At 48.1% G+C, this 19,703-nt stretch overlaps 1 protein-coding gene across 1 annotated transcript in view; it reads right to left on the minus strand.

The window, feature by feature from the left end:
- PDPR (pyruvate dehydrogenase phosphatase regulatory subunit) overlaps window positions 1-19,089 on the minus strand; it is a 21,098-nt gene extending 2,009 nt beyond the window's left edge. The window contains exons 1-15 of the mRNA XM_009998305.1: window positions 18,863-19,089; window positions 16,581-16,714; window positions 15,065-15,146; window positions 14,810-14,973; window positions 13,723-13,844; window positions 12,874-12,991; window positions 11,361-11,510; window positions 7,961-8,153; window positions 6,349-6,473; window positions 4,690-4,845; window positions 3,859-3,992; window positions 3,332-3,480; window positions 1,337-1,449; window positions 906-1,000; window positions 205-294 (exon numbers count right to left, since the gene is read on the minus strand). Of these exons, the coding sequence (XP_009996607.1) occupies window positions 205-294; window positions 906-1,000; window positions 1,337-1,449; window positions 3,332-3,480; window positions 3,859-3,992; window positions 4,690-4,845; window positions 6,349-6,473; window positions 7,961-8,153; window positions 11,361-11,510; window positions 12,874-12,991; window positions 13,723-13,844; window positions 14,810-14,973; window positions 15,065-15,146; window positions 16,581-16,714; window positions 18,863-19,089 (2,052 nt within the window). The remainder of the gene's footprint in view (window positions 1-204; window positions 295-905; window positions 1,001-1,336; window positions 1,450-3,331; window positions 3,481-3,858; window positions 3,993-4,689; window positions 4,846-6,348; window positions 6,474-7,960; window positions 8,154-11,360; window positions 11,511-12,873; window positions 12,992-13,722; window positions 13,845-14,809; window positions 14,974-15,064; window positions 15,147-16,580; window positions 16,715-18,862) is intronic.
- Between the last annotated feature and the right edge of the window lie 614 nt (window positions 19,090-19,703).

Raw genomic sequence — 19,703 nt, forward strand, 5'->3', positions numbered from 1 at the left:
CTCCAGGCTGAACACCCCAACTCTCCCAGCCTGGCTCCAGAGCAGAGCTGCTCCAGCCCTCCCATCATCTCCGTGGCCTCCTCTGGACTCTCTCAGCCATGGTACAGACCAAACACTTCACCACCCTAAGTCAACTTGGGAAGTGTTTCTGATTATGCATGGGAGCAACTGCCTTAATTAGCTCAGGCACCAGTGTCCTCTTACCTCTATGGGGATGTAAAGCACGAAGCCAGGTTCCCCTGTGTGGGTGATGCTCATCACACGGATGCCATTGGCATAGCCCACGCTCATCTCCTGCAGAATCAGAGGGGGTGAGATGATCCAAACTGGAACACAGCACAGAGATCCAGAAGGAGCACGGGGGGCAACACAAACCACCCCCCTCCCTTGGTGCAGTTCCCCACCACCACCCACCAGTGAAGAATTTCCATAAAAAAATTCAAATCCTGATACCACATGATCCAGACTTTCTTAATCACTTGGTGACACCTTAGCAAGAAGCCTCAGAACTAGGGCCAGGACACAGGCTTGTGCTCCAGCTGCCAGGCAGAAGTTGAACAGCAGCCATTTGCCATGACAGGGGACAACAGCTCCTGGGTCACCCACCCCAGCTGCCCCTCTGACAGCTTCATCATTGTTCCTATGAAATATGCCAGGAGACCAAGTGGCACCAAGCCTACAAGAGGTGGAATATTGAACACAAATGCACATCCACCTGTATATTTAGCAATCAGAACCCAAGGAGAAGTAGTCAAAGTGAGCGCATCACCAGCCCAGCAACTGCAGGAAATCTAGATGTAAATCTGAAGTCCCCTCTAATTAACCAAACCATAAGTCTTCTCCTCCTTCCACACATGCTTGCAAGAAGCTTGCAGGGTGGGGAGGGAGGAAGCCCAGTCACTCACCTTGCAGAAGAGAGAGGGAAAATGCTCTGCAGTCATCGGGGCGTACGACAGCTCTGACAGGAGATCCACAGCACGGGGGCCAATCAGGTTGAGAGCTGAGGAGGGGAAGGAAGAGGGTTGGGATCTGGAGAGGTGCTGCCTGCTGTCCAACCTGCACAGACACATGCCCCAAGTCTTAAAGAGTTTATTGAACTAAGAGGTATGTTTATAATTAAGGAGGAAAGAATCGTTCAGCCCACAGGAGAGCTGTGTCCCAGCTCCCTGCTAGAAGGAAACCTCTGAGGTGCTGTTTTCCTCCAGCTGTTTGGGAAGGAAAGCCAGCCACCACTTCAGCAATTAACACACCTTAAGCAATTAACTGGCATGCAGCACAAGACACCATTTGTGATTTCAGGCTGTACAAGGAGGTCTTGCTTTCAGTGACTCCTAACCTGTGTACTTCCAGGTCACATCTTCCAAGGTCAGGTTGTTGTCATCGGGCAAGCGGCTCTTCAGCCAGGCCCAGCAGTGGACTTGTTGGTCAGTAGGAGAAATCATGAAGAAGCTGGAACAGACACGTTGAAACCAAGAAATCAATGACTGGACAGCCACAAGATGACTCAGTTCAATCTTTGTCCAAGAACTGCTGGAGCCACCCAGCAGTTCTCCAAGCTAACAGGAGGCCAAAACAAGCTGGTTTGTGAAAACCACAGCTGAAGCCTCTGGATCAATCCCAGACTGGTTTGGGTTGGAAGGGACCTTAAAGATCATCCAGTTCCAACCCCCTGCATGGGCAGGGACACCTCCCACCAGCCCAGGCTGCTCCAAGCCCCATCCAACCTGCCCTTCAACACTGCCAGGGATGTCCAACCTAAATCTCCCTCTTCTAGTTTTAATCTGTCATGACAAGAATCCCCAGCCCTCCAGGGTTAACAGCAGGTTGGTGACAACAAGTGACTAGAAGGAGAACACAGTTCTACATGAGGTTCACAGGGGAGCTCAAAAGCCACAATCATTTTGCAGCAGGTATCTGCAGCTCTTCCCCACCCAGGGACTGCCTGCTCTGACAGTCAGAGGACTGCTTGGTTCACACAGCAAGTTCTTGTTGCAGCCAACATCTTGTCACACACAATGGGGCTTATTATGAACAGCTTCTAAAAACAGAGCTCCACTTGATGTGTGAAAATGAGCTACTTGTGGTGTGAGTCTCTTTCACACCAACTGTGAGTTAAAGCACATGACTGACAGAGAAAAGATCTGCAGAAATGACCAGGCAAGGAGGGAAGCTCCTGGTTTCCCACAGAGAAGGACAATCCTTTGAAACAATACATGAATTCATAGAGAAGAGAAAGAAAAGCTGTTTCTAACTGAAAGAGCAGCAAAGAATGTTTCACATCAACACAATGAAAGCATGCACAGAAAATGATCTAGAGAAATAAAACCAACCCTCAACTGGGTCATGCTGATGGAGAAGCTTTTTAAAAGGAGGTGGATTTGTTTTATTAAACACCCAAGAGAGCCCAAACTGTTGAGTCTAAGGGTCAGTTTGCACCCAAGAGCACAAAAAAGAACCAGGAGATACTGCAGAGCTGAGCATTACAGTGCCCAGAATTGCAATGCAAGCTGAAATAATCAAAAAGTAGTATTTTCAGCATGCAATTCCAACGAGAAAACTGGCCAGGAGCCAACAAGGAACCGTTTGGTTTGAACTTGAAGTGGTTATCTAAAATAATAAACTCTAATGGGAGTCAAGAGGAGGCCACAGAGATGATCCAAGGGCTGGAGCAGCTCTGCTCTGGAGTCAGGCTGGGAGAGTTGGGGTGTTCAGCCTGGAGAAGAGAAGGCTCCAGGGAGACCTTAGAGCACCTTCCAGTGCCTGAAGGGGCTCCAGGAAAGCTGGGGAGGGCAAGGGCAGGGAGGGGGAGGACAAGGGGGAAGGGATTAAAACTGGAGGAGGGAGATTGAGGTGAGACATGAGGAGGAAATTGTTTGGTGTGAGGGTGGTGAGAGCCTGGCCCAGGTTGCCCAGGGAAGCTGTGGCTGCCCCATCCCTGGCAGGGTTGAAGGGCAGGTTGGATGGGGCTTGGAGCAACCTGGGCTGGTGGGAGGTGTCCCTGCCCATGCAGGGGGTTGGATCTAGATGATCTTAAAGGTCCCTTCCAACCCAAACCAGTCTGGGATTCTATTTTATGAGTCTATGAAACAATTTGTCTTTCACTTGAGAAATTAAACACCTGAAGGCCTGATATTTTGTAGAAATCTATGTTCAGACAGACATATTTTCCCCAATACTGGCAAATTCAGGAGCTTCCACTCATTTGCGTTCCTCAGTTAAGTAAAAGGAGAATTACGACTTATCTCTTCACAGAGGGGAGAAAAGTTCCTCATCCCTATTCAGAGGCTCTGGCACCCAAAGGGTGGTGGAGAGAGGCTGCCCAGACACCCACCTGCGTTTGCTCAGTCGTGCAATGCTGCAGTCATTCTCATACCCTCCTTTCTCATTAAGCATTCCTGTGTGCACAACATGTCCCACTGGCACATCCAGGTCATTGGAGAAGAGGTACTGGAGGCTCTCCAGGGCCTGGTCTCCTGTGGACTATGGGAATGGAAAAGGGAGAGAAAGTCAGATGAGCTACCTGAGCAAACACAATCTACTGGGGCTGCTTAAGATCATTATCCGTGTCCTGGCCCAAATTCCTGCAGTTCCTAATGATGATGTCTCTGATGTCTCCAGTGTGATAGGACACAGAGGTGACAAATTGCCAGAGGTCAAATTCTATTTATAGATTCAGCTGGTATTTCTAGAAACTGGGGCCTTGAGAGAAAATAAAAAGCCATCTGTGCTAAATATGGTGGTACAAGCTGGATTTGGGGATCCAGCCTGACTCCCTGTCCTCAGCAGGACACGCAGAGCTCTGCAAAAGCAAAGGCCACCTTCACCAGGCTGATGCTTTGTCACCTCCCAGGTACTTACACTTATTTCAAACTTGGTGAAAGATGACATGTCAATGACACAAACAGCCTCCTTGCAGCACTTGACTTCAGAACCCACAATATCAAACCAGTCTGGTTTGTAAAAGGTTTTGCTCTGATCCAAATCCAGCAGATCTAGTGTAAAGAAGAATGAAGGGGACAAAACTGGATGAACTAAGATCTTACATACAGGAACTGGGATGCACAAGGCAGAGAAGAATTGATTCCATGACAGTCTATCTTCCAGATAAAATGGACTGCTTAAACTGAGTGAACAGAAAGAAATGGATGAGCCCAGGGGCATGGTCATCTACTTGAGCATGCATTTGGATCTTCAGGCTAATTAATAATCTAGTTGTATACTTAAGCTTAGTCAATCCATTCACACAGGTTGATTAAGATCTCTTTCCAGGCTATTTTGATACTCCACAATTTTCTGTTAACCAAGATGAAGTGTGATTCTTTCCAGTGTGTTCTCTGATCACAATGTAATAAAAGCACAGAGCATGAAGAACAGAACCCAAGCATGAAAAAGCATGAAAAAACTGAACCAGCACTCTTTAAAATCTCTATTGATTCTACTACAAGCACAAAAGATACACCTCATAAGGTAGAGACTAAGATGGTAGCTGCTGGGTATAAAGGTTAAGTGATTTATGCTCCTTAAAATACTGCCTGGAAGCACAGATGAAGTTGGTGTTGGGAATGAAGGTGTGGGGCCAAAAAGGAAGAGAGAAGAATTTGCAGTATAAAGGAGAGAAAACAAGAGAGAAGTGGGGCACAGGACAGGGGAGAAGGAGAAACAAAGCAAAAAAAGGCCATGCTAGCTCACCTTTCCCAGGTGGGACAAAATACTTGACTCTCTCAAATCCATGCTTTTCCATCCACCTGGCTCCCTGTGCATCCAGGCGGTCATACAAGGGGGATGTTCTCAGCTGCCTGCCCGTCTGGAAGTCCCACCGAGGAACCTTCAGGTCACACATGAGAGCTGCAACAGCCACAAAACCCCATTCTTAGGCACAGTTATCATCTTGAGCTCAAATTTCCTTCCTGAGCCATGAATGGAATCCCCTCAGAACAGTTCTGCACTTCCCTTGCTGGTTTTGGGGAAAGACCCGGTTTGATCCATTTCCAACTGATTCCAAAAATCAGAGCACCAGTATTTGCACAGAACCCTTCTATTTATAGACACTTGTGGTCCCACCACAGTACTGTCCAGGTAACACAAGCTCTATTTTTTCATGAAGTTCTGCTTCCTAGCATTAATGATGCCCCATTCCTCCCTGACAGCTCACTGGATCAGACACACATCATTTTGACAACACAAACGCAGCCCACAGCTTCAAGGATCATCCTAATTAGTGGCAGTTCAGCCTCTTCTCATCACTGCAGCTGTTACAAATGGTTCCTAAACCTTCCCAAGTGACCCTAACAAATGTTTAGCATCCTCCCTGGTTACCAGTGGGGTGGCATAAATCCAGGATGCCTGAATCCTTCTTTATAAGCATGAAGTTTCTACGTGGGTGAGAAAGCTTAAAATTGAAAATGAGCTGAATGTTTCTTACTGAACATTTCTATTGATCTTGCCTCACAGCTGATGATTTTTTTTTATTGGCATCATTTGGTGCTCCTGAAAGAGTGGGTAGAGTGAAGAACAGATTAGAATGGGAACATAACAGCACAGAAATTGAATTCAGTGCTTGTCCTGTAAAAACTAGAATGTTTCTGTAGCTACCAGAATCGAGGTTTGTATTGCAAAGCAACTGTAGAACAATGCCAAGAGTTTTCCTGGGAGGAAGGTCAGAGCATAAGGCTTTTATTTCCTCAGCAGGGCTAAGAGGTTTTACCCAACTCCTCTGATTTCACCTGGACACATATTTTGAGTTCAGATTTGGTATTCAAATATTTGTTCATGTTTTGCAACTTGTGGAGCCCTTCAGACTCCTGTTTGCAACTTGAAAAGAAGTAGTCCATGGTATCTCCAGAGAGATAATCAAACAACAGGAGGAAACTAAGCATGGTTTTAGACAGCAACAGTGACATCTCCAATCTGTTCTGTGAGGTGTTTATCACAACCTTTGATAGGAGAAAGCAGAATGTGTCTGTGAAGACTTCCTGAATGATCTAAGATAACTGGATCACACACTCCCAAGTTGGAATTGATGACATTTCCACACTGTAACGATGGGCAAGGAATAACAATGTTTGAGACAGCATAATACTCCCAGATAAGACCTTAGCATTGATTATTAAGTCTGGAGTCCTACAGAGAGGGGCACAAATTCCCCTCTACCAGAGGCAAAGCACAGATACAGGACAGAGCACAGGACCAAAAGGAAAGTTAATAGAAAACCCATCCTTTCCTTTCTCCTGGGAATAGGCTGTATGGCCACAAAGGAGGCCAGGAAGAAGGAAAATGGTCCTCAGAGTCCAGCAGAGGGGAAAAATGTTGGTCATCCTGGCCAGGACTGGCTGGAGGGACCTCACTTACGCATCACTTCCATCACACGGTGGCGGAGGAACGTGCGGCTGCTCTGGAGGGAACCAAAACGCTTCAGATCCAGAGGCCAGACATTTTCTGAGGGATACCCATTCACCATCCACTCTGCCAGGTACCTGATGGAAGAAGTGCAAAGAACACTGAGATACTTCCCAGCATCTGAAGGAAAAGAGTCTAGCTTTGAAGCCAGCAGCAAGGCAGCCTGGACATGAAAAGTTCTTGCAATAGGGAGAGAGAAGGCTACAAACGTGGTGTTCTAAACACTAGGTGAAGCTGGGAGGTTTCCCTTCACAAAACCCATCCACCAGACTTCCAAAACCATTTCCCATCAGGGTGAAACAAACAGGGCAGTAGGAAGTTAAGGACATCTGGTAAATGAAGCCAGAGGCTGGAGAAGTAGCCTGGCTGACCCTGGGTCAAAGTCCTCAGGTTATGCTACCCTAGGAGGTGGTTTGGGTTGGAGTTAGAGGCTGACAACAGCTTTGTGTCATTTTTCAGAAGCTGGTGCAGGCTCAGTCACAAACCATCAGGGACAGCATTCATTTTAGCACGAGGTGCCAGCCCACTTATGCTTAGCTACACTTCTAGCAGTGGAGGAGGAAGGCATGCTCCAGAGCTAAAGGACAAAGGCAGCTCAGACCAAAGCAGAGCAGAAGGATCTGTTCACGGTCAGTAAACAGGAAAACAAAGGGGTCTGAGACTGGTCATTAAAAGTTACATTGGCAAGCTAAGCTGCTTATCTTGAGGCTGTAAAAAACACAAACAGAAAATAGCCCTTCCACTTTCAGAAATCACTTTGATTCCTAGAGAACCTCACTGTCAAGATTCTCTGTATTTTATACGACATAGAAAAAAAAATCATGAGTTGCTTCCCTGGTGAGTTAAATTATTAGACAATAGACAGAAAGCGGCAGAGACAAATGCAGATACCAACACCTGCCATGAAAATGAACAGCCTCCTGAGAAGGCTGCATGGCAGAGGGATGCTGGGCTGCCAAAACCAAATGGCAATCAGGAGTGATGATGGTTCTCCAAGCAACTCTGCTGCTGGGACCACACTCACATGCCTGTCAAAGTATCTGCATTAACACAGGAACTGGATTTGACTGGGAAACGATTCCATCCCCAGCTCACTGGCACAGGACAGTCCTTAGCAGCACTGGCAGCAAGATGTGTGGTGCTTCAGTTGCCTCAAATTCACTCTGCTTTCAGGAATTAACTGCTGTGTCAACCTGAATGATCTAAGGACTTCAGCCAAATAATAAACTGCAGGGGATCACGGAGTACAGAAGATGAGGCAATATCTGCTTTGCTCAGCTTTTATCTCTGCCTGGCAGATCACCAAATCAAACCAGTTAGCAGGCTTCTGATCACTGAGATGTGATGCCTGAGGGCAGGAGGAGAGGCCAACACACTTGGAATATACTCAGGAGAACATAATCATGGCAACTTCTTGTCTCCTTCACTCAAGTTGGAAAGAAAAGGAGCCTTTGTTGGAGAGTAGGTGACAAATACCGACCAGAACTTTCTACCCAGCAGGATCACCTGAGCAGCCTCTTGGTTAAAACCTAACTTACACACATAACAGTGACAAACCACTTACTTGCCTGCTCCCCCACCATATGAGATCCCAGCAGAGTTCATGCCAGCCAGCACAAAGTAGCCCTGCACAGTGGGTGACTCCCCCATGATGCAGCGCATGTCTGGCGTGAAGGACTCGGGGCAGTTCACCAGCTGCATGATCTGCAGAGCCTCCAGATCTGGCATCCTGCGCAGGAGGGCACTCAGGAGTGGCTCTGGAATAAAAAGAATCAAAAGATAAAAACTCACAGCCTTCAGTGTCCACGTGTTTAGATCACTTTAGATCACCTCCAAGCTGGACAGAGACAAGTTATCTGAAGAGATGGAAATGGCTTCTGCGTTTCAAGACACGTTGCTGGATCAACCGTTTCCCTGCTGGAATCAAACTGCTCTGCCCTCATCAGACCCCAACTGGAGAACTGGGTTCAGCTCTGGAGCCCCCAACACAAGAAGGACATGGAGCTCCTGGAGAGTCCAGAGTAGGCCACGGAGATGATGGGAGGGCTGGAGCAGCTCTGCTCTGGAGACAGGCTGGGAGAGCTGGGGGTGAAGCCTGGAGAAGAGAAGGCTCCAGGGAGACCTTAGAGCAGCTTCCAGTGCCTGAAGGGGCTCCAGGAAAGCTGGGGAGGGACTTGGGACAAGGGCAGGGAGGGAGAGGACAAGGGGGAAGGGATTAAAACTGGAAGAGGGAGATTGAGGTGGGACATGAGGAGGAAATTGTTTGGTGTGAGGGTGGTGAGAGCCTGGCCCAGGTTGCCCAGGGAAGCTGTGGCTGCCCCATCCCTGGCAGTGTTGAAGGGCAGGTTGGATGGGGCTTGGAGCAGCCTGGGCTGGTGGGAGGTGTCCCTGCCCATGCAGGGGGTTGGATCTAGATGATCTTGAAGGTCCCTGCTCTCTGGCAGGGGGGTTGGACTAGATGATCTCTCGAGGTCCCTTCCAGCCCCTAAGATTCTATGATTCTATGATCTAGCCCCAGAGCCCAGAACTGCTTTCAACAGTGCAAAAGCATTTCCAGTTTTGTCAGGGAAAACTATAGGAACAGACACCAAATAGATACCTATCGATGAGCAAGAACAGGCAAACCTACATGAAGCTTGTCCCACACCCTCTGCCAGCCTCCACTTCCCATCAGCACAGAGGATTTCCTGCAAAGCTCTTGTTTTCCCTAGTTACTCACCCCTAAATTAATCTCTCTTCTAAGTCCTTAACCAGGCTTCCCCAAACTCATGAAAACATCCTACAGATGCTGACAAGGAGCTCCAAATGCTTAGGATTTGTTGTATAAGGAATCATCTCCTTTTGTTTTGAAATTGCACAATACAAGAGACACTGACCAGGAGATCCCCCTCTTGATCCCCTTGATCCCATTCAAGATCTCACAGACCTCTCTTGAATTCCCTTCTGTCATCTCTTTTTTCCAGCCCACTCAGTCATTCCTTGCTTGCAAACTGTTCCAAGCTTTGATCAGCTTCATTGCTGATCCTTCCCCAGATTCTCCCCAGTCACACAGCACCCTCTGGAGACGGGGAGGCTGGAACAACAGTTTCTATCTGGCAAACTAAGGATTTAGGGTTGGATCAGGACTGTGGTTTCTGCTCCTTTCCTACCAATTCCTAACTTGCCTTTTGCTTTGACTGCTGCTGAGCTGATGTCTTCACAGAACTAACACCTCCCCAAGGTCAATTCAAAGCCCATCATTTTGTGTGGTGCAAGTAAGACCGTCCCCCTAGAATCCTCCCCCGAGTGCCTGTGTCACTTCACATTCATCCTCATGGAATTTCCTTGCCACTCCCATTGCCCAGTCAGGCTGGAAATGTCCTTAGGCAATTCTTTGTAGCCTGACACTGGAGAGCATTAATGAAGGGCTAAGCTATCTGCTTTGTTCTTAATCTCCAGAAGTTACCTCTGCACAGCACTCCAGATAAACACCCTCAAGATTCAACACTGATAACACTTTGCACAGAAGCAGTAAAAGAATCAGATTTCACATTTTCTTTTTCTTCCTGACCTCTTCTTCCCCCTCTCAAGCATTAAAATTCCAGAGGAAGAGCCTGTAGTTACAGACTTTTTTATTCTTACAGATAAGAGGGATCTGTGTTAGATTTGTCCTCACATCCAGCCCAAAGCTGAAGCAACTGCATGGGCTACTTTAAAATCAAAAGGTGTTCCAACCAAAGAGATCAAAGCAGCAATGCAAGAGCTCAAACCACAGAACTAGAAACCTAGAAAAGGATCAAATATTGGCTGAGTCAGCTCTTGACTCTGCTCAGTGTGTTTGAAGTGATAGAAGGGTAATAACAACGTTGAAGCATCACATGCAGCTGCTTCCAAAAGTTTGTGGGTGCCACCAAGCAGTGCCTTTTCATTCCTGCAGTACCTAGAAACCCAAAAATGAGGTAGGTGCAGAGTTCAAGCAACTCATTAGTGAAGCTGGTATCTCCAAGCAAGTCTGCAGGCATCTACAGATCTAAAAACCTTCAGTGTATGGCAGCACAAAACCACCCTGGCTCCACCCCCTGGAGTTCACACTCATATGGTATCAACACAGGATCTCAGAGAAAGGGAAATCAAATGAATCAGTTTAACTTGGGGAGCAGCTGGAAGAACATACTACCAAGTGCAGAAAGAAATCAGGGAAAGTCCATCTGTGCCCAGAGTGACTTGCATGTGCATTCACAAGGGATGCAAAGAGCTCTGACACAAGGGAAAACTAAGTCCCTGGAAAAAAAACTCAGGCAAATTTGAAGATGAGAGGACACACACAAACTTAGCAGGCATAACAGAGGGGCTGGGGGGAGAGAAAGGGACCATGTTATGTTCCTTACAGGAAAAGCCCTCCATGCAAAAAGTCCATACAGGATATAAAAATAGAAGCAAATAAAAAGGGAAGAGAAAGACGGAACATTTGGAATATAATAAACCACCACTTCCAATGGGGAGATGAAGTCTGGGAAGCAACAGTATCAGGCTCTGCTCACCAAAGCAACAGCCAGTGGTGGAAATGCACTTGGCAGCCAGTGCTGGAAGGAGCTGCAGAAAGAAACAGAACACCAGAGCCACGTGGCAGGAGACCAGGGTGGACGTGCAGTGTCCTAGGGGGAGCAGCATGTGACACTGACAGTCAAAACCCCAATGAAATGGAAGAGCAGTGCTGGAGAGTTTCTGTAGCACCTTCTGCACCAGGGGAAACTGATACATGCTGGGGGTTAGTGAGGGTTTTTATACACTAGAGATTGATGTAGTCCTTGGTAAAGGGGTTTTATGCAAATCAGTGACAAATGAAGAGATGAATTAAGCTGAGGGAAATGTCCATCTTTCCCACACCTCTCAGGTAGAGGCAGAGAGGTGCTAGCTGGTCACCAACAGCCTGGCTTGCTGCTAACTCTGCCTTCTGCTGTGGGAATCTCTCCTCCCCAACATACCAAAGTGATCCCAGTCTTCTTGAAGGTTCTGAATCTCCAGCTGGTTCCTTCCCTCTGTGAAGAGAGGCTTGGGGTTCTTCTCAAAGCCCCCTGAGAGGATGCCACCTTGCCAGTTGCGGATGTAGATCCTGCCATCTGGGTCTACAATAGCTGCAGAGGAAAGGAAAGAGGTGGGAAAGGAACTGAGAGAAGGTTCAGCTGCCTCAGGCTGCTCCACAAACACCAAGGACGGGGCCTGGAGCCAGGCTGGGCCAAGCCAGCAGCTCCCTGACATGAGAAGGGACAGGCTCAGGCCCCCAACCCCATAATTTCTCATCATTCTGGTTCTCATGTGTTGCCCTGGTGAGGCAGTCTAGGTAACTAAACCAGCAGTAACTCCCACCACCACCTTCCTGCTGGGCAGCACAGTGAGCTGAACTGAACCTGAGGAGCACCCAAGCCAGGAGGACAGTTTTACCAGGAGTGGGAGGACACAAGAGGGAGTCAGATCCCTTGCAGATCCACAAGTTGTTATACTGGCTTGGTTCCACTGAAGCCTGACCCAAGATCAGCCCTTCCATCAGGAGATGTCCTGCCCTCCCTCTCTTTCTCTTCCTATATGAATAGTTCATTTTTATGGGGATGCATCACAGATCCAGCTTGCTGGAGGCCACTAGCACAAATAAGGTGGGCAACACTGGGGTGAGGACCAGCAGTCAGGTCTGGATTGCTTCTTCCAGTGGTAGAGTCACCTTGAAGCATTTATGATACTCCACCTGACAGGTTCCATGGCGATTCTTCCCATGTACAGAAAAGCTGTGAATATATCCAGACAGGTATCTCTATCTGCATGGATCTATGTATCTAAAGACCCAGTCAAGTAAAAGTGAAGCACTCAGGGACTCTGGTCTGAGCTAAATTCCCTGGACAACATAGACATGACTCACCAGAAGCAGAAACTCCTGCTAAAGACTGAGAGTAAATAAGCAAAACTTCCTACTTCCCAACCAGTTTTTAAACACAAGGTCTTTTTTTATTTTTTTTTAAGAGATCCAAAAGCCAGAACATGGGGGAGGAGCCATTACCTCAAGTGCTTTGGTTGCCCCTACAGCTCATAGACATGTAAATGCCATTGTAAAGCCTGAGCTTCAGTTGGAGGAAAGGAATAGATGGGCCATTTGGGGACAGCAGCCTGCAAGGAAAACATAGTGCTAAGGCTAGCACCCTTTCCAGCTCACAAATGCAACAACCCAAGTCTCAAGAAACACCTACCAGTCAAGAGAGTCATTCTCCTGCTAAGATGACCCACTCTGAAAACCAATTTCTGCAGTGGAAGCTTTCCCAAGAGCAAGGAAAGAGATTCTACCACTGGAGAAGGAGAGTTGGAGCAATTCAGCTAGAATGTACTTCACAATCCCAAATGAGGTGAGAACTGATAGCACTTAGTTGGCCTGTATGTCATAAACCACGTGTAGCCTCAGAAAGACAGCTGTGATTGACCAAGAAAAGTGAGGCAGAGCTGGAGAATCCTTACTTGGTAAGTTGCTTGCCAGAGGTTCCTTCAAGGGATGTGTCAGGAGGTAGAAGTGCTCACAGGCATGGAGTGGGATGTTAACTGGTTCCTCCCCAGAGTGGCCCAACTCATAGGCCCACTGAAAGAAAAAAAATGCCATGTTAGAATGCAAAAGAAGAAAAACAACTCCACAGGTCATCTCTGGGGGTTTCCTTTAAGAGGACAAGTAAGGTTTGGTTTAGTGCCCTGAATCTTAAGCAGACACACTTTTCCCACCCTCTCTGTATAGAATTTGAACTGCTCACGACAAAGAGTGTTTTTCTGTTCCTCATCTAAGGTCTAGAAAAGGGGGGCTCTGATTTGAGCCCAAGAAGTACCAACTTCTTGGTAAAGAAGAGAAAAGCAAAGTAAGATCGGTCCATCAAAGCCACCAGCAGGCTCAGCCTCTAGAAGAGGAAGTCAGGACTGAGGAGCCTGTACTGTGAAGACCCCCCACTTACAAGCCAGTTAGTGAGAAACAGCTTGTTTTCAGACTGGAGAAGACATGACACTAACAAAAAGAGAAAAAAAAAGGAATTTTCAGAGAGAATAGAGCAGAGAGAGACTTAACATCTCCCTAAGAACCAAAGCAAAAGTCAGAAAGGTGCAACCCCCAGGACAGAGCTGTCCCAACAGGCTGCAGGGGGCTCCTCAGCAGGTGAAGGTGCCAAGCAAGCAGCAAGCACTGCTCTCCTCCTGCACAGCATCTCTGAGCTGAACAACATGACCTTGCTCTACTCCAGTAAAACAACCCACAGCACAAACAGTTAAAACAAAGACGGAAACAAACCAAACCCAACAACTGAGGCAGAAACATTGAAATGACTCCACCTGGCCAGCACAGTTGACAAAGTACTGGCATCCAATCCGTCCTCTGTCGGTCTCCACTCCAGTCACACACCCCTTCTGCACTGTGACATGACTGACACTTGTCCTTTCATGGACCTGGACACCTGGAGAGGACATCCCAAAGTCAGGACACCACCAGCCTGCTTCCTGATCCCTCAGACTGCTACCATCAAACCTTTAAATTTGAGCTAATTGCTTATTTTCTAAAGACAAAATTGATATTCTTGACACTCTTAAGCTCTGTTATTTGTGGAACAGCCTGTTCACAACTTGTACAACATTTAAGGCTGAGACTGTGAGGAGCTACAGTTCTCCTGCCCATGTGACAATCTGGGTGACAAATACAGCCTAGTATCAACAACGTAGGAAAAAATAGTTTCAGCTATGGATTTCTTTCCATTGCAATTCTTTTAAGCAAGAAAAGCTGCAGTTTCAGCTGCCAAAACTGGTTCTTTAATTGGAAATCAGCAACTTAGTAAAAAAATAATCAATTAACAGCATGCAAAAATTTAAGCAGGACTAAAAAGAAACTGAGAGTCACCTTCCCACGTAGCTTCTTGCAATCTGATGGACTTCCAGCCTCATCTCTGCTTTCATATCTAACCTTTCTCCCACTTATAGCCCACTCTGAATTTGCCAAAGTGCTGGGCAAATCTGCATTTATTACTACACTTCCCAATCCATTTCCCAAGGCCCAGTGAAATATTCCACAAATACTCAGTCACATCTTTGCATTTGTAGGTCCCTCTGGAGGGGTAGTTTTGAGTTGGGTCCTATGCAGGATTGGTTTCATAATGAAAGAGGGTGTGCTCATTCAGAGGAAAATATAACCAGTAAGAAACTGGTGCTTGAACTATCACAGGAGATCTGTAAAAATTCAGGATGTTAAAAAAAATAACAACTCAGCCTGTTCTTTGAAGGAAAATAGATGGTAAAGAACCAGAACCTTACAGAAATAACCCAGTTTGGGTTTTCAGTGCTGGGAATACCAGGCATAATTTGATGCTGTGAAAAGAAGGTCACTATCATGCAGGAGAGCACTCTAGAGATTCAAAGAAACCCCTCATACCATTCCTTGAGGCAGCAGTTGCCAGGGCCACACTCACACTGGCAGATGACACGACTGCATCTTCTGGCACATACATGGCCCCTACAAGGTCGTGGATGTTGATGAGCGGGTGGAGCTGGGCCACTTGTTTTGGGGTGATGATTTGACAAGGTATCCCCATCACACTGCCACAGGAGGTAAGAAAAATGCCATCACTGCTCTGGCAGGAGAGTTGGTGCAAATCTCAGGTCAGCTTGACTTCCTGCTGGTACCTACCTGAGTGAGGAAGCAATGCGTTTCAGGGAGATCAGCCGGTCCTGGGTCTGAGCCAGGGAAATGGAGCCTGTCCTCACGTACCCTGTGACAGTGACCAGAGTCAGATTTGGGCAGGATCCTGGATTCTTTTTCAACCTCAGATCCATTGCTTCCACCACTCAGGATCCCCCATCCGCAAATAACCTCCCCAACAGTCATTAAAAACTGCATTAGTCAACCTCCCAACACAGCCATTTGATTCTCATCTGTGTTCTGACTCAAGCACATTTGCTCAAGTTTATCAACAAAATTCAGCTTCACCTACTAAAAGAGAGAGATGTTACTGGTGAAAAAGTGATCTAATAACTACCCAGAATAATAAAACCTCAACAAATAAATGCAGACACTTTGTGACATCACCACATGCAATAAATTAATGCTAATCTTAATTACAGGCACAGTTATTAACTTCTGCTGAGTCTCACATATATCACAAGTCCTTGTTGGCAGAAAACCTCTAGTAATCAAAGTTCCCTCCTCTCAGGTAATGCCTGAACATTCTGGAGGGAGAATTTCAACACAGTATTTCCTTGTTCTTTCCAGAGGAGGACACCTTGCTTTGCCTGTGTGCTTTAGTGCTTCTATAACTACCCTCTCTTTTTGAGAAGTGAGTTGGTGCAGAAAAAGGGCCACGTGCTCCATTACACTTGTCAGTGCCTTAATGAAAACTCAGCTCTTTGCTCAAGTTACAGACAAGAATCAGAGGTCACAGCTTGCAGACTGCCTTCAGTCTGCCCATCTGATATCATTCTTCCCATTATTCTGGTTAACTGGCCAGCAGGACAAAGGGAGGGGACTGTCCCCCTCTACTTGGCTCTTGGAAGACTTCATCCAGAGAAGAGGGTTCAGCTCTGGAGCCCCCAACATAAGGACATGGAGCTGTTGGAGCAAGTCCAGAGGAAGCCATGGAGATGATGGGAGGGTTGGAGCAGCTCTGCTCTGGAGACAGGCTGGGAGAGTTGGGGTGTTCATTCTCGAGAAGAGAAGGCTCCAGGGAGACCTTAGAGCACCTTCCAGTGCCTGAAGGGGCTCCAGGAAAGCTGGGGAGGGGCTTGGGACAAGGGCAGGGAGGGAGAGGACAAGGGGGAAGGGATTAAAACTGGAAGAGGGAGATTGAGGTTGGACATGAGGAGGAAATTGTTTGGTGTGAGGGTGGTGAGAGCCTGGCCCAGGTTGCCCAGGGAAGCTGTGGCTGCCCCATCCCTGGCAGTGTTGAAGGGCAGGTTGGATGGGGCTTGGAGCAGCCTGGGCTGGTGGGAGGTGTCCCTGCCCATGCAGGGGAGTTGGAACTAGATGATCTTTAAGGTCTCATCCAACCCAAACCAATGAATGATTAACAACACCCCTTTGCATCTGACTCAGTCGTTTTTTGAGCAGGAACCACCAACTCTTAACCCATTGTAAAATTATATTAATATATTTCAGCCTCCATGCTTTTGTTCCAGTTTCCCAAAGATGAGGACTGCATTTCCAGTACCTGTTTTCACTCCTGTCTCTTGCTCCAGCTGCTGGTAGAGCTTGTTGGAATAGTCTGCCATCTTCAGCTCTATGGACATGGGCCTGGCTGTGCTCACGATGCCAGCACAGAAGCGAGTGGTACCAGCAGCCAACCTGCAGGAGAAGTTGCAAAGAGGCTTCATCCAGCTCCTCCTGCAGCTCTGCCCACAGCAGGCACCAGGCAGCAACCTCTCCTCCAAACGTGTCCAACCAAAAGTGGGATGATGGAGGGATAATGCAGCCTCTAGAATGCTTTTCCTTCAGCTCCCTTTTGAAAACACTTGTTAACCCACAACTGTTTCTCTTTAACTCATCCTAAACAATCCACCTGAGGACCTGTCACATGAGGAGAGGCTGAGAGGACTGGGCTTGTTCAGCCTGGAGAAGAGAAGGCTCAGGGGAGACCTTATGACCATGTCCCAGTCCAAAAAGGGGGGCTGCCATGAAGATGGGAGACTCCCTTTTTACACATGGAAAAGACAAGGGGTGATGGGAACAAGTTACTCCCGGGGAGATTCCAATTGGACTCCAGAAGAAAATTTGTCACCATGAGAACAGTGACACATGGGAACAATCCCCCAGGGGAAGTGGTGGGTTGCCCCAAATTGGACAGTTTTAAGACTCAGCTGGACAGGGTGCTGGGCCACCTCATTTCAACTGGATTATTACCTAGTAAGGTTGGACCTGATGATCCTTGAGGTCCCTCCCAACCTGGTGTTCCAGGATTCTAAAGAAAGCACTTGAAAAAAAAAAAAAAAAGACTTTATGCTTACATTGATCTGCCTACCTACTCTTCTTCCTCCAAAGCTGCATTTCCCTCCAATGAAAAATTGACTTGGATTTGAGTACTGCATCTTTGCAGTTCACAGTAAGAACAAGTCTCTCTCACCCTGCAGCAACTGCCGCAGGTAGGGACACACATTTCTTGTCCCCTTTCAAACTGTTCTTAAACCACTGGCCATGTAGCTGTTTGCTGAAGAGCTGCTGCAGAGGCAGAAACTTACAGAAAACTCCCTGCTCACAAGGTCTGGGATGAGATGACTCCATGCCCTCTCTTTGCAACTCTAAAAAACTTGATGCTGCCTGCTTGCCAGTCAAGGAATCACAGTTAATTACTCATTAAAGGCAGCATCAGGTGGGAAGCTCTACACTAAATAGTCCAGCACCTGTTAAAGGGTGTGAGAAGCTGCTGCCATAAAACACCTCTTCAAAGCCCTGAAGTCTCAACACTGAGGTCCCCAAATCACTTAATGAAAACACCAGGAACCCATCTCTGGAGCAGAAATCCAAACAACAGGCAAGGGCTGCACAGTCAGCTGTCAACAGGATCTACATGCTCTGCCCCAGACTGCAGATCCAACCCACCAAAGAGCCCCCACCAAGACCTGGACTCAGGGCTGAGCTGTTGTACAGAACTGCACTGAATCCTGCAACAGTCAGACTGGATAATCCGAGCCTGTAACCAGCTCACAGGGGGCTGGGATGCCTACCTGTAACCCCCACACCTCCCACAAGCTCTTCTGAGCTTTGCCAGGGCTGGGAGATTCATACACAGATCACATCCTGCTTCTAGAGATGATCAACAGGGGCTGAAGGAGTTCTGCAGATTTTCAGCTCTCTCAAAATGGCCCAACTTTGTGAGCTTCAGTTTTTCTGTGATGTATACCAGGGCAGATGGATCTCTCCCAAAGGAACTGGAAAACTCATGCCAGGACAGAGTTCTCTTGAGGGGAACTGCAGCCCATGGAGGACCCACATTGCATCCCAGCAGTGACCATATCCCCAGCATTCACCTCCCACCCTTCTTGAGGTGCAGGGGTGAGTAGAAGACCCTGGAGCACAGCAGTGGAGTCAAGCATGGGAAAGGAAAGGTGGTCTTTTACTTCGTCTTTTAGTTCTCAGTCCCCAAATCTCTTTTAAATGGCAATAAATTAAATTAATCCTCCCCAGATCAAGCCTATTTTGCCCAGGGCAGTAACTGGTGAGCAATCTCCATGTCTTTACCTTGATCCACAAGCTTTCTCAGCCTACTTTCTCCACATCTTGCTAAGGTAAAGTGAGTGGCTCTGTGGGACCTGGGCCCTCAACCAAGGCTAACCCACCACACCCTTCACCCTGCAGGTCTGGCCTGTGCTGGGAAGGAGCTGTAAGACTCATTTACTAATTCTCACAACAAGCTGGGTCCCAATTCCAGGGGAGTAACCAGAAATAACCCAGGTGTGGACACCCTTTTCCTCTGGCTTTGTTCCCAGAAATCCTTACCTGCCCTGCTCGAGCAAGACTATATCCTTCCAGCCCATCTTGGAGAGGTGATAGGCCACGGAGGTGCCCATGATTCCACCACCACAGATGACAACCTGTGCCTGTGCTGGCAAGGGAACCTGCTGAGGTTCTGCTGTGCTGGAGGTGCTTCTCTGGGAGCAGGTCACTCTCCTCCAGCCGGGGCTCGTCGCCCGCCACCGAACGTCCGACAGCACCCGCAGAAACATCCTGGCAGGGGCTGCTCGGTGCCCTGAAAAGCCCCCGTGCTCAGAGGTGAGCTCAGAACCTCTTCTTCTAGGAAGGAAAAGACAAGCAGAGTGTCACCCACTTATTATAGAGCAAGGCTGGCAGTGACACCCGTCACACGGCGCGTCGGGCGGGAGAGGAGACGCTGAGGAGTAAACAAGGAGCAGCCAGTCTGTCCTGGAGCAGCACACGGGCTGGCAAGGCTTAAACTCAACTGGTACAACAGGGCACGGAGCGTTATTCCCTTCATTTCTGACGGCAGCCTGAGCAGAGAAGCTGAGGCAGGCTGGAAATCGGGCCGGGGAGGCTCTCACCCCAACAACAGGTAGGGGAGAGACAACCCGAGGGCACGGGAGGTGCCTTTGGGCAAGGCCAAGGTGAACAGGGCACGGAGACACTTGGTTACCAACGCTGTCCGGCCCCTGCCTGAGGGAGGAAACAGCCTGTGCCCTGAGGGAGCAGCACCAGGCGCCAGACACGCTCTGGGGCGTGTTGGATTTACTGGAAGACGGGGCCAGCGACCTCGGCGGGGGGACGGAACGCCCTGCCCGCCCTAAACCAGGGGGGGGCTGGGGGTTCCCCCCTCAACCTCAGG

Source organism: Chaetura pelagica, unplaced genomic scaffold (genome assembly GCF_000747805.2).
Source record: "Chaetura pelagica isolate M959 unplaced genomic scaffold, ChaPel_1.0 scaffold125, whole genome shotgun sequence".
NCBI lineage: Eukaryota > Metazoa > Chordata > Aves > Apodiformes > Apodidae > Chaetura > Chaetura pelagica.